The 13,715-nt window shown below is 40.2% G+C and overlaps 1 protein-coding gene and 1 pseudogene across 1 annotated transcript; one reads left to right on the top strand and one right to left on the bottom strand.

Annotated features, from left to right (window-relative positions):
* The first annotated feature begins 6,636 nt into the window (after positions 1–6,636).
* LOC126617308 (uncharacterized) lies at positions 6,637–8,001 on the top strand. The gene is made up of 2 exons (XM_050285336.1): positions 6,637–6,655; positions 6,808–8,001. Exon 2 carries the CDS (start codon positions 6,850–6,852, stop codon positions 7,798–7,800), a length of 951 nt encoding a protein of 316 aa, XP_050141293.1. The 5' UTR covers positions 6,637–6,655; positions 6,808–6,849; the 3' UTR covers positions 7,801–8,001.
* A 326-nt stretch (positions 8,002–8,327) lies between these two features.
* Positions 8,328–13,067, bottom strand: LOC126617312 (uncharacterized; annotated as a pseudogene).
* Positions 13,068–13,715: the final 648 nt, after the last annotated feature.

The following is a 13,715-nucleotide window of genomic DNA, read 5'->3' as shown; positions in this document are numbered from 1 at the left end:
AGGGCTAGAGGGACGCAGTTCGGTCGAAGCCTACATAAGTAACCAAATAGGAAGTGGCCCCCCAAAGCGGATTAACCAAATAGAGCCACCTCTGAGAAAGTAACCAAGTAGGCAGTGACCCCCCAATGCGGATTAACCAAGCAGAGTCACTCCTACAACTGTTAGGAAGTGATCACCTAACGCAGATTAACCAAGCATGATCACTCCTAAGCATACATGGCCATAAGGATCGCCCAACGTGGATTAACCAAGCGCAATCCATATATAGTATGATCCCCCAACACGGATTAACCAAGCAGGACCATTAGTGACCCCCCAACGTGGATTAACCAAGCAGGGTTAAGATAACCAAGTAGGTAGTGACCCCCAACGTGGATTAACCAAGCAGGGTCACACATACAGAACTATTACGCAATGATTACCTAATGCGGATTAACCAAGCATGATCACCCATAAATAAAAATGGCCATAAGGATCGCCCAACGCGGATTAACCAAGCGCAGTCCATAAATAATATGGTCCTCCAACGCGGATTAACCAAGTAGGACCATCCATATGCCACTGTTACATGGTGCAGTTAGATTAACACACAAACCACTTACCCTTATCTTATCCACTATGATTTACATCGTAATCACTTGCACTATCAACTTCTCATGACCACTAACTAAAAGTTCTACATAATACTTCTCATAAGATTCTGGGTTCACATCGTCATAAAAACAATCATACACATCATACTAATCATACATATCTAACCACATTTCATAAACATTTCCAAGCTGCAGTCGAATCACAATTAATAAATATAGATCGATGTTAAAAATAAAAATAACAATTCAATAGAAAGCACATTTAATAAACAAGTATAACTCAATATGGTGCCACTAATACATATATCGAGACACACATCAACTGGAAACGACACGTCATCGTGATGAGCCAACTAAGCTCCATCAAGCCTCAACAACAAACTAGAGATAAATGACACTCTAGAGTAGAGCACGTTGACTAGAACGTCAACTGTCGATAAGGTAGGTCCATTAAGGTCAACAATCCAAGGTTATTCAATTCAGAAGATTCGCATATCGGATTTTCGATCTATAAGTTCTCAAGTGTCCAACAATTGATAACTAGCGTGCTCACAAAATTGTACGACGATCCAACAATCGGATTGTCGTCAATCACACAAACAAGTGGTGGTCCAATTTGATCACCACACCAAACAATTGAATTTCGGGAAACCAAGCTAGACATAGGTTCATAGGGTCACTAGAAGATATTTGGTACTTAAACAACACTCGTGGACGATCCCATGCACCGCCACACGTGGTGGTAGCCAAGGTGGAAGATTTAGAAAACCTGAATTTTCAACATTAACTAAATGAGCTCAAATTTACGTAGTAGCTAGAGCTTAACAAGGGAAACACTTTTCACAACTAGGCCGACAATAAATTCTAATCGGAAACCGTCCAAATTCACCGAAAAAAACTGGATTTCTAGGGTTCTAAACATGCAACTCTAAAATGAATACGAAACACGAACCAAGCATACCAACTTGAAGATTATGAAGAGTAGATGAAGTTTCATACCTCACTCGAAGGAAATGGTTGCCGGAATCACCGAAAAAATGATAAAACCACCTGCAAAGTCCTGGCTTTGTGGCTTCAAACTACAAATATGGAAAAGAAAATGGGAAATCTAACACTACAGAGATGTAGGGCTCGTCAAGAGCTTTCCATGGACACTAAGATCACCCAAAACAGAGCTCGGACAGAGAAGATACACGTGGGTCAAGTTGGTCGGTTAACGGGTCCAATACAACAACAACAAAGCCTTTTCCCATTAAGTGTGGTCGGCTATATGAATCCTAGAACACCATTGCGCTCGGTTCTGTGTCATGTCCTCCGTTAGATCCAAGTACTCTAAGTCTTTTCTTAGGGTCTCTTTCAAAGTTTTCCTAGGTCTTCCTCTACCCTTTTGGCCTTGAATCTCTGTCCTGTAGTCACATATTCGAACCGGAGCGTCAGTAGGCCTTCTTTGCACATGTCCAAACCACCATAACAGGTTTTCTCTCATCTTTCCTTCAATTTTGGCTACTCATACTTTACCTCGAATATCCTTATTCCTAATCTTATCCTTTCTCGTGTGCCTACACATCCAACGAAGCATCCTCATCTTCGCTACACCCATTTTATGTACGTGTTGATGTTTCACAGCCCAACATTTTGTGCCATACAGCATCGCCGGCCTTATTACCGTCCTATAAAATTTTCCCTTGATCTTTAGTGGCATACGGTGGTCACACAATATGTTGGATGCACTCTTCTACTTCTTCCATCCAGCTTGTATTCTATGGTTGAGGTCTCCATCTAATTCTCCGTTCTTTTGCAAGATAGATCCTAGGTAGCGAAAGCAGTCGCTTTTTGGTATTTCCTAATCTCCGATCTTTACCCCTAACTCATTTTAGGCTCCATTTGCACTGAACTTGCACTCTATATATTCTGTCTTTGATCGGCTTAGGCGAATACCTTTAGATTCAAACACTTCTCTCCAAAGGTTAAGCTTCGCATTTACCCCTTCCTGAGTTTCATCTATCAACACTATATCGTCTGTGAAAAGCATACACCAAGGAATATCATCTTGAATATGTTATGTTAACTCAGCCATTACCAATGCAAAAAGGTAAGGACTTAAAGATGAGCCTTGATGTAACCCTACAGTTATGGGGAAACTTTCGGTTTGTCCTTCATGAGTTCTTACGACAGTCTTTGCTCCATCATACATATCCTTTATAGCTTGGATATATGCTACTCGTACTCCTTTTTTCTCTAAAATCCTCCAAAGAATGTCTCTTGGGACCTTATCATACGCTTTTTCCAAATCTATAAAGACCATGAGTAAATCATTTTTCCCATATCTATATTTTTCCATCAATCTTCGTAAGAGATAGATTGCCTCCATGGTTGAGCGCCCTGGCATGAACCTGAATTGGTTGTTTGAAACCCGTGTCTTTTGCCTCAATCTATGCTCAATGACTCTCTCCAAGAGCTTCATTGTATGACTCATTAGCTTGATACCCCTATAGTTCATGCAATTTTGTATGTCACCCTTATTCTTGTAGATAGGCACCAAAGTGCTCTTTCGCCACTCATTTGACATCTTCTCCATTTTCAAAATCCTATTGAAAATGTCAGTGAGCCATGCTATTCCCGTCTCTCCCAAGACATTCCACACTTTGATCGGTATATCATTGGGGCCCACTGCTTTTATATGCTTCATCTTTTTCAAAGCTACAACCACTTCTTCCTTCCTGATTCGGCGGTAAAAGGAGTAGTTTCTACACTCTTCTGAGTTACTTAACTCCCCCAAAGAAGTACTCATTTCATGTCCTTCATTGAAAAGATTATGAAAATAACCTCTCCATTTGTCTTTGACTGTGTTCTCTGTAGCAAGAACCTTTCCATCCTCGTCCTTAATGCACCTCACTTGGTTTAGGTCCCTTGTCTTCTTTTCCTTTGCTTTAGCTAGTTTATAGATATTCAACTCTCCTTCTTTGGTATCTAGTCGCTTATACATATCGTCATAAACTGCTAGCTTAGCTTCTCTTACAGCTTTCTTCGCCTCTTGCTTCGCTCTTCTATACCTTTCACCATTTTCATCGGTCCTATCCTTGTATAAGGCTTTACAACATTCATTCTTAGCCTTCACCTTTGTTTGTACCTCTTCATTCCACCACCAAAAGATTCCTTTTGGTGTGGAGCAAAGCCCTTGGAAGATTCCTTTTGGTGTGGAGCAAAGCCCTTGGAAGATTCCTTTTGGTGTGGAGCAAAGCCCTTGGACTCTCCTAATACCTATTTTGCTACTTTTCGGATACAACTAGCCATGAAATCCCACATTTGGCGAGCTTCCCCCTCTTTATCCCACACACATTGGGTGATTACTTTCTCTTTGAAAATGGCTTATTTTTCTCTTTTTAGATTCCACCATCTAGTCCTTGGACACTTCCAAGTCTTGTTTTTTTTTCTCTCTCTCTTTTGATATGTATATCCATCACCAACAAGCGATGTTGATTAGCCAAGCTCTCTCCTGGTATAACTTTGCAATCCTTACAAGTTATATGGTCCCCTTTCCTCATTAGAAGAAAATCTATTTGTGTTTTTGACGACCCCCAAAATTGTTTAGAATTAGACCCCTCCCCCTCTTTTTTTTTTTTTTTTTTTTGAAACCTTCCCCCTTTAATTTGATTGGTCCTTCTCCTTCTAGCTGATTTGTCCCCTTATTTTTGCTTAAAGCTGAATAGGCTTCTTCCTTGTGGAAGTTTAATTGATTTAAAATCTATAGTTTAGTAAAACAACTTCAAATGTTCGTAACTATACCGTTATAATCCGGACTCGCAAACGGCTTTCGCCTATACGTTCATGGTTTCAAGATCTATTCAAAAATATAAACTGTGACCTCGAAAGGTCTACGGATTTTAAATAATTAATTTCCAAACGTCAAACTTCGTAACTAGTTTAATTAAAATCTAAATTCAAACAAATTAATATAAATTCTCGAGAAATAATATAAAATCTCAATAATACAAATACGTAGATTATAACAGTGAAATCCAAGAACGGGATTTCACATTCTTCCCTCCGTTAAAAAATTTCGTCCTCAAAATTTCTAGTATCGTTCCTTTCCTCATGCAATCATGATGAATGATCCATCGATTAAGAATTTTATAACGTAGAAACGAATCGATTCACAATCACCTATATCCATGATTTAAGTGAAAGCGTTCATGAGAGGTCGAGGATGTGTTTTTTCACTGGGAAATAGATCAAGAGGATGTGGATCTTGGTTATGACTACCGAAGATTAGCGAGTCTTAATCACAAGGACTGGGCTTCCAAACAAAAATGGGTTTTCCCATATGGCGTTCCAAGATAGGTTGTTGTCTGTTTTGTATATTTATACGTACATGCAAGAAGACAAAAATATGGCTACAAATTTCCAGACTTGAGCTCCTTCCTGGAAGATGCGAAAAGCTACTCACCCTTAAACTTTTCTTTCCGTGAAACAAAGGCCAGTTTTTCATGATTACTAACTATGTATTATGTTTCTTACTACTTTTGTTAAGCAGATTACTTGGAAAGATGTAGAAACTTACTTTGTGAACTCGAATTATCATAAATAATGAGTTTGAAGCTAATTTATTTCTCTGCTTATAATGTAAATATATTATTGTATGAATAAAATAATAATAAAAATCGTAAAGGGCGGATTGGGTATTGAACAAGTATATAATGAGTCATGACATTAGGACCTGACGTGAAAGCCTAGTCAGTGGACTAATTAAACCAATTGAAGTTATCTCAAGTTTTCACTTCTTTTAATGGTTTGGAACTTAATAAGGGCGGAAAAACTTTATTTGAACCGAATTGTGATATGGTTTGTAGCTTGTTACTCTGGCTAGCTTGAATCCTTGTATTAAGATATAGAAGATACAGAGATTACTCGTAGAAAGTTTTATGGATGTTAGAAATACAAGTCATGTAATGTATGATCCTACATATTATGATAAAAGTGGATGAAAAAGTTGATAAGTCTCACTCCAAATATATTAGCAAAAAACAAATCGAAGTGTTATAGGCCGAGGAGAATAGTAACGCAATATGAATGACACATCAAAGAATCACTCAATTAATTGTTGTTAGTTGTTAGATGGCAATGCGATAAAACGTTATCTAAAAAAAAATCAATTATTCAGGGACTGCTTTTGGTCCTGAATATCAGAAGTGGGATTATCAGATTAAGAGGCCACTCCCATAATAGAACAACCAAAACCCACAGTTAACCTAAATGGAGCCCTAGCGAATCGTAACTGAGTCTATGTTTCTTTCTATATAATTAAAGTGGGTAAATTGCGGTTTGAGTCCCTAAACTATCACTTCAGTCGAGATTGACTTTTTAAATTAATTTTTTGGTAAATTAACCCCTGAACTATTTAAAATTAGTCAATTAACCCCTTGCCATTAGATTGCAGAATCAATTCTGACAAATTCAAGGTGCAAATTAGTCATTTTATCATTAATTATTACTTGTCATCTATAAACACCAACAAAATTTTGACACATGGACACAAAATAATTCAAAAATATATAGCATAATGAGAAAACATAAAAAACCAAACGTTTACATAACGGACTATCTCACATTGTCATTACTCATTATTTTGTTTTCACATGTCATAAGTACATTGTTAGTTATAGTTGATAAGTAAGAATTGATGAAGGAAATACTAATTTTCCTTTGAATTTGATGAAATAGTAGATGGAATCTACCGACAAGGGTCAATTGTCTTATTTCAAATAGTTCAGGGGGTTAATTTACCAAAAAAATAGTTCGAGGATCAATTTCAACTGGAGTAATAGTTCAAAAGGTCAAATGACAGTTTACCCATTTAAAGTCCTCTCACTTACGGTAACAAATCGTGTTCCCAACAAATTAAAAAACTTCTCCTAAGCTTGGAAGCCTTTAGACTTCTTAGGATTTCACCCCCATTCCCCTCCCTGAACTCTTTAAAATCCCTCTCTCATTTGCCACCCTTCTCCATCACCCTCCCTTATTTTCCCTTTAGGCTTAAACAACACCAACAACATAAACAACCTCTCTCTCTCTCGCCCTCCCTCCCTCCCTTTCTTTCCCTTTAGGCTTAATCAACACCAACAACATAAGCAACCTCTCTCTCTCTCTCTCTCTCTCTCTCTCTCTCTCTCTCCCTCTCTCTCTAGGCTTAAACAACACCAACTACATAAAAAACCTCTCTCTCTCTCTCTCTCCAACACAAACCAAGCAATTGGAAATGGGCACTTTAGTTGGACATGTAACACCAGGCCTTGGGTTTCTTCTCATTGGCTTATGGCACCTCTTCAACCACATTAAACTCCATCTTTACCAGCCAAACTCCTACGCATCTCCAACCTGGTTTCCCACCACCAAATTCAAGTATTTGGAGCCCTTCTTAATCATGGGAGGCTCATTTGCCTTCATTGCAACGGAACTGTTCATAGCCCCGGAGAAACACCAACCCTTCGATGACGATGGAACCATCCCCACCAACCGTCTCCGCAACTTTGAGCACTGTTCAATCTCCATGGCCTTCTTGGTCTATGCAGCTTTTGCTATCATTCTTGACAAAATTGCCCCAAAAGCACAACATGGTTTGACCCAACTCCTTGGAGCCATAGCCTTTGGGCAGCAGCTTCTTCTCTTTCACCTTCACTCTACTGATCACATGGGACCTGAAGGCCAATACCACATGCTTCTGCAGCTTGTGGTTCTTGTTTCTTTGGCCACAACCCTTATGGGAATTGGTTTCCCTAAGAGTTTTTTGGTCAGCTTTGTGAGGTCACTTAGCATATTTTCCCAAGGTGCTTGGCTTATTGTCATGGGGTTCATGCTTTGGACACCTGAATTGATGCCAAAAGGTTGCTTCATGAACTTAGAGGACGATCCCAAAGTGGTTACGTGCCATGGAGATGAGGCACTTCACAGAGCCAAGTCCTTAGTGAACCTCGAATTTAGTTGGTTCTTGGTGGGAATAGCCATTTTTGGGGTGTCCTTCTATTTGGTTTTGGTTAGGGTTTACAGTGAAAAGGTTGAGTATTCTTCATTGACAAGGCTACGCGAAGAAGATGAGGAGGAACCGAATCTTGATGTTGAATCTCAAAAGAAAAGTAAGCTTGGAGAGACAGAGAGTTTTGTTAGTCATATGGGAAAAACAGCCTTTGCGTCCATGGACATGGAAAAGTAGCAGGAAAAAGTGCAAGGCACAATGGAAATACGGGATTTGGTATGTATGTACGAATTAATTAAGGTTGTGGGATATATGCCATTTTATATTTGATTAAACCAACCATAGTGTTGGCCTAATTAATTAAAAGAGGGGTTTGTGGAGTGTGAAAGTATATATGTAGTCAATGCCCTGATGGCTTAAATTTTTAACTTTCTCAAATTCTCAATGCAAGAATATATATATTTTAGAGTGCAAACAAGCACCTATTTATATGTTATATAATAAATTTAATTAAATCCGTATAGTCCTCTGAGCCCCCATTTAGGTGCTAAAAGCCTCGACCCGCCGCTTGACTAGCACCTAACGTTTTTTAAAACCTTGTTCAGGAGTGGCTGCTTTGGAAGGCCTCCATTAGGCTCACACGGTAGGGCTGGTTCTATCTTGCTTTGACAGAACCAGCCTACTGAATTAGCTCGCCGGATTGCTCGGTTTGCTTGGTCCCTTTTAACTGATTTATAATATAAATGTGGTACTCTTTCATACTCTTTTAGCGAAGGGGAAACAAATCGATTGATAAAAAGATAAGGAAATGTGTTTCTTGAAGAAGTTGTGTCCTATCAGAAATCAGATAACAGCAACATGTTAATATGACCTATAGACTACAACAACTCCAAATTCTTGTTTTGTTAGCTGTTTCACTAAATCCGAAATTGTAACTCCAACCAAGGCAATCAAATCGCATTAGTGTAGATCAAACCCTTGCTTTCACATCTTCCCTGGATTACCTCCCTGCTGTTGATTCGCGGAAGTGGGTGAGAACGGATCATACAGTTGTTGCCCTCCTCCAGGACCAGACGCCGACTTGCCAGAGGAAAATGCAAGGTGGTTGCTGAACTGTTGATTTGGAGCACGTGGGATCTCAGGTCGAGTTGCGTGAGCAGGATAGTTTTGCTGAATTTGAATATAATTTCCTGGCCTTGGAGGCAGAGGACCTGGCAAATTGGGCATCTGGTGAGGTGGATTGAAGTTACTCGGTCTCATTGGTGGGTGTGGCGTCCGAGGTAGAACGGTACTGGATTCTAGAAATGTTGCGAGTCTAGGAGGAACTGAGATGGCAGTTGAATTTCTGGCATAGGGAGCAGCAGACATATGAGCTGATGGATGCTGACCCATGTGGTCACCGAGTTGTGGTCTCGATAACACCTGACTGCCCGGCTGAGGAAACTGGAAAGACGGTGCTTGAGGTGTTGGAGATGGCAACATTGGTCTGGCAAGAGAAGCGTTATGTGCTGAAAAGTGACTGCTTGGCTGGGGAACTGTTTGGAAGGATGGATTCTGTGGTCGATGAGGCTGAAAAGTGAAATCGCCAGGGCTTTGAGCCGTCATCATTGGTGGTTTTAGGGGAGCGAAATTTGGAACACTTCCAGAAACAGAACTTGGAACTCTTGCTTGCAGAGATGTGGATAGAGATGTAGAAGGAAGTCCCGCTTGAGGCCGTGGAATAGAAATAACTTGGAGCTGCAATAGGAGGGTTTACAGAAGACACCATATTCGCCGTTGATATATTTGAAGGTGGTGGCATGGATGCAACACCTGGTTGTGGAACTGGTGGACCGCTTGATCATCCAGTAGAGCTCTCAGCAGGCAGTGGTCGGTTTCGCATGAATGTGAGTGGAGCTGAAACATTAGTTTGAACTGATGCAGCCTGGGAAGCCATATATGTATGCGGCAAAAATTGTGGTGTTGGTGGATTTTGTCTAGGGGAAACAAGAGATGGTGGAAGCCCAAATGATGAAGGCAGGTACGCAGGGTTGAAAAGTGATGTTGAAAGATGGGAAGGATTGTTGAGGATTGGTCTCAAAGAATTCAGAGTGAAGCCAGGCATATACATGGGAGTGGAAGATGGGCCCCTCGAGAGAAATGGACCAGGGTACTGAAACTGCCCATCCAGTGGAGTTTGTGCAAGTCCTGGCAGTGGTTGTACCATTCCCTGATTTACCACAGTAGTCGGAACCATCGTAGAGGTGGTAGTGTCCTGGACTTGACTAGGAACATGAGCATTATCAGCAGAAACTGAAGCACCTGTACTGCTAACCGCTGCCAGATTTCCCTATATGGAAGTAATTAAAAGAACAATGCTAAGAGAACAACTGTAGAAATCATAATAAATAGCACGAAAGAGAAATTTTAAGAAACTGTTGGACTTAAAGCTTTTTGTTGAGAAATAAAAAGGAAACTCACTGATACAGAGGTGACTAAGAGTTCAATTACAGCAACCGCTGCATCTACTTTCTCAAATGTGTCAACTGATATATGAACATATAAGCTTTCATATTCACCATGGATTTCACTCCCATCAGATGGTTTTATTTCAGCCTGCAAATAAGTTAAAGAATAAAAGAGGGGAAGGTCAATACTACATGAGCATTATGCACATCTCGAAGCAACCATTCCACAATAGATTTTTTTTTTTTTTGGTTAAAATAATATGTTTAAGAAAAGATGAAAATCAGTAAAATTGATGATGAGGAGTCAGGACTCTCAAATTTATCTTGATATTGATTCCATACCGTTCTATATTATTTATTGAAATATTACCTTCTGTCCTGTCCCTGCTTTGGTACCATAGACTTGAATCTTGGCTCCGGTTTCCTTATTTGCATTGACCAATCAAAAAGAAATGTAGAGAAAACACACACAACGCGAAGATCATCAGAACATGCACATGGTAATCACGAGTGTTTGGCATAATCGTCATAAGCACACACAAAACTCTTACCTTTTCTAATTGTTTCTGGTTATCACTTTCAGGACCATATATTAGGCCAAAAAGATTATATTTAGGATATTCTTTCACCTGAAAAGCATATAAAAACATCTAAGCATCAGAATTCAAATACTGGCCGACTCAGCAAACCATGAAATTGGATAATATATGCTCCCGTCTTAGGTCCCACCCTCCACCCCTGGCCAAAGGAAACCTTATAAAAGTAATGGTAAACAAACATACCAACCCATTGCATTCTTTACTCTTAGTAATAAAATAGTTGCATTCTTGGATAAGTTTTATTTTAAATCAATACAACTAAAATTGACAGAACATTTTCACACCATGATAAACTAACTTATATTATCTCAGCAGTTTGGACACATCTTAAAAAAAACAGTTAATTAGGAAAAAGTTGCAGAGGATTGCAGAACGAGAAGATAAACTTACAGGAATAGGGACTGTAGCCTCTTTCAACAAAGGTTTATAATCAGGTGGGGCCTTGTAGCTTGGATTTAACTTTAAATCTCACCTGAATATCGTCAAGAAAACAATAATCATGCAATCTATAATATAACATACAGAAAGGTATAATCTAAGAAAGCTGTCAAACACACCTATGGCTTCCCGCTTTTCAAGTTCCAACTGGTCAACGTCCTACATTGACGAATATTATCATCAGTGCTTAAGAATAGAAACATCATTCAACATAGAAACAAAAGTAATCAAGAATAAATGAAAAAAATAAGAGAACAAGAAATGGAATTTTACCTTTGTGTCAATTTGATGCTTAGAGGATTTGTGGTGCGGATCTTGAGGTGCTGATAGTAAGTCCTCATCACTCTCATCCTCTAACATTTCTGATTTCAACTGTTGTGTAATTTGTTCCACCCGAGTCTACTCAAAATTTGTACCACCAAACAGGCAGTAATATCACTTAGTGGCACCTGGAATGGGAGGTTTCCATGTGCAACATTCACACAGAAGACACAACCAGCATTTTAATACCCAACGTAAAAGGGAAACAATGAACTTCCACTAGGTGGAAATATTTATTCCTCCCACAAGGGGGGCGAAGAATGCCTCCAAACCATAAATTTGAATTTCTAAACTATATGAGGATGGGAACATATTAGAGACGTTTGACATTTGCAAACATAAAAGCGGGTAAGGTGGGAAAAAGATACATAAACCAAGAACAAATTTTGATCTTAGAACTACGAAATAACATAGTATCAAACGAAATATGACCAGAACAGGACTTGCAAACAATCCAAACAATACCTGATAAGCTAAAGCTCTTCCTTTTTTGACAGAAGCATCTTAGGTGAGATCAGGGCCCCATTTTGTTTTCCTCTGAATCTGTTTATTACTTTCTCCACTAACCGTATCACCGGTTCCTAGGTTTTTACTTCCGCGAAAGACAGGCACAAGTGAACCCGACAGCTTGTTTTTCGGTATAACAAATCCAGCCTTGGCAGCAAACATTGAGACCTTTTGTGTACCAGCTGATGATGCAGGTGTCATCGTTATACCAGACATCTCAACAGTGGGAGGTTCGACTGTGGATACAGTACCAACCTTTGCAGTCATCCTGTTTTCCAATCCAATGGGCACATAAATGCCGAAAAAACGTAAGAGATCAACTAAAGCTAATAACTTTTAATCTGAAGATTTTCCCTTCAAATAACCAAACACTTATAAATTTCAGTATTTAACTAAACAGACAAGACAACGAACACGAAATTAGGTAGACAAAATACAATTTCAATTAGGTTTTAATTTCCCAAATCCTTTGATTTCAATGTAACTGCAAATTGCTGGCCTTAATTCAAAGAACTCATTGAACATTACAGAAATTAAAATTAAGACATTGACTATTTAATACACCCCACCAAATCCAATGTGTCTCCTTTTCTATTATTTTCGTCAGGTTTCTCAGCAGCCAAACATAATTTTCTCGGAAAATACAACCTACCTGCCTAAAACTGTAGGAAATACACAGAGAGAGAGAGAGAGAGAGAGAGAATACCAGTGTGAGGATTAAGGAGAGAGATGAGAAGAACGCTGCGTTTTGGGAGTGTAGACTTGCAAGTGGCAACCCAATTGCTCTGCTCTTTTGACAAGTGTAATGTCTCAAAAGGATGAAAAGCGCGCAGAAGCTCTTCCATGGAGTTTTTACAGTTTACAGTTTTACACTTGACCAGCACGAGAGCGAATCGAGACGGGGGCCCGTCGGGTTATTTGGGTGGGCTCAACATGGTCCGGGCCTAGGCGCTGGACGGTGGCCGACCGCCGCGATTAACTTCTAAGCGGCCACAAAATCAGAAAGCATGTTAGGCGGGCGCCTAGGCGGGATTAGGCGGGACTAGGCGGAGCTATGCAAGTCTGGGCGGGGTTCGACGGCGGCTAAAGACGCCGGATTCTGAAATTTTTTGTTGCAGAGTCGGGGTTGCGGGAGGAAGAAGATGACTCGAGCTGGTCCCACCATCTTTTTAATGGGAGCATCCAAAAAATCATGCTCCCATTAAGGCACAAATATTACGATTTTACCAAATGAATCATCACCGCCGTTAAGGCAGAGCACGAACCCCCGTTTATCTCAGCCTTGCCTAATGAAGTAAGGGAGGGCCGCGTGGGATCATATTGTTACCACGAGGACACTCAAGCATTTTTTGATTAGGTAGACCACTAAAAGATGATCAAGGCAATGTTCAAGCTTTCATGCACCCAAAGTGACGAGAAACAGAAGCTTCTAATTCTCTGTGTTCGTCGCAGGAATCTCCTGGCGGACGAGCACACAGCTCCCCTGGGAGAATGGCGTCGGTTGAGGGTATCTGTCGTACTTCTGCTTTCTTCTCGGGCTCGCTCGGGCAAGCCTTTGTCGGGCAGATCTTGGTCGGGCAAGACACACTTCGGGCAAGGCTCGTCGGGCAGTTCTGAAAGAGAAGGACATAGTTAATTTGAAAGGGTGCCTTTGTGGGGCCTTAGGTGTAGGCCTTAAGGCTCACAATCAAGATTAACTTTGTCGTGCTCAGGCGTGCCACTGCCATCTTCAGTATGGCAGATGTTGAATGGGTGTTAAGCTTTGATTGAATATGTATACGCCCGAGAAACCAAGTTAGATATAACAGGTGCCTTTGTGGGGCCTTAGGTATAGGCCTTG

Source organism: Malus sylvestris, chromosome 3, assembly GCF_916048215.2.
Source record: "Malus sylvestris chromosome 3, drMalSylv7.2, whole genome shotgun sequence".
NCBI classification, from domain to species: domain Eukaryota; kingdom Viridiplantae; phylum Streptophyta; class Magnoliopsida; order Rosales; family Rosaceae; genus Malus; species Malus sylvestris.
The sequence above is the reverse complement of the archived record's forward strand: the minus strand, read 5'-3'. Positions and strand labels throughout refer to the sequence as shown.

Bases quoted from the DNA above. Each gene is read 5' to 3' on its own strand.
- LOC126617308 (XM_050285336.1), top strand. From the start codon at position 6,850: ATGGGCACTTTAGTTGGACATGTAACACCAGGCCTTGGGTTTCTTCTC.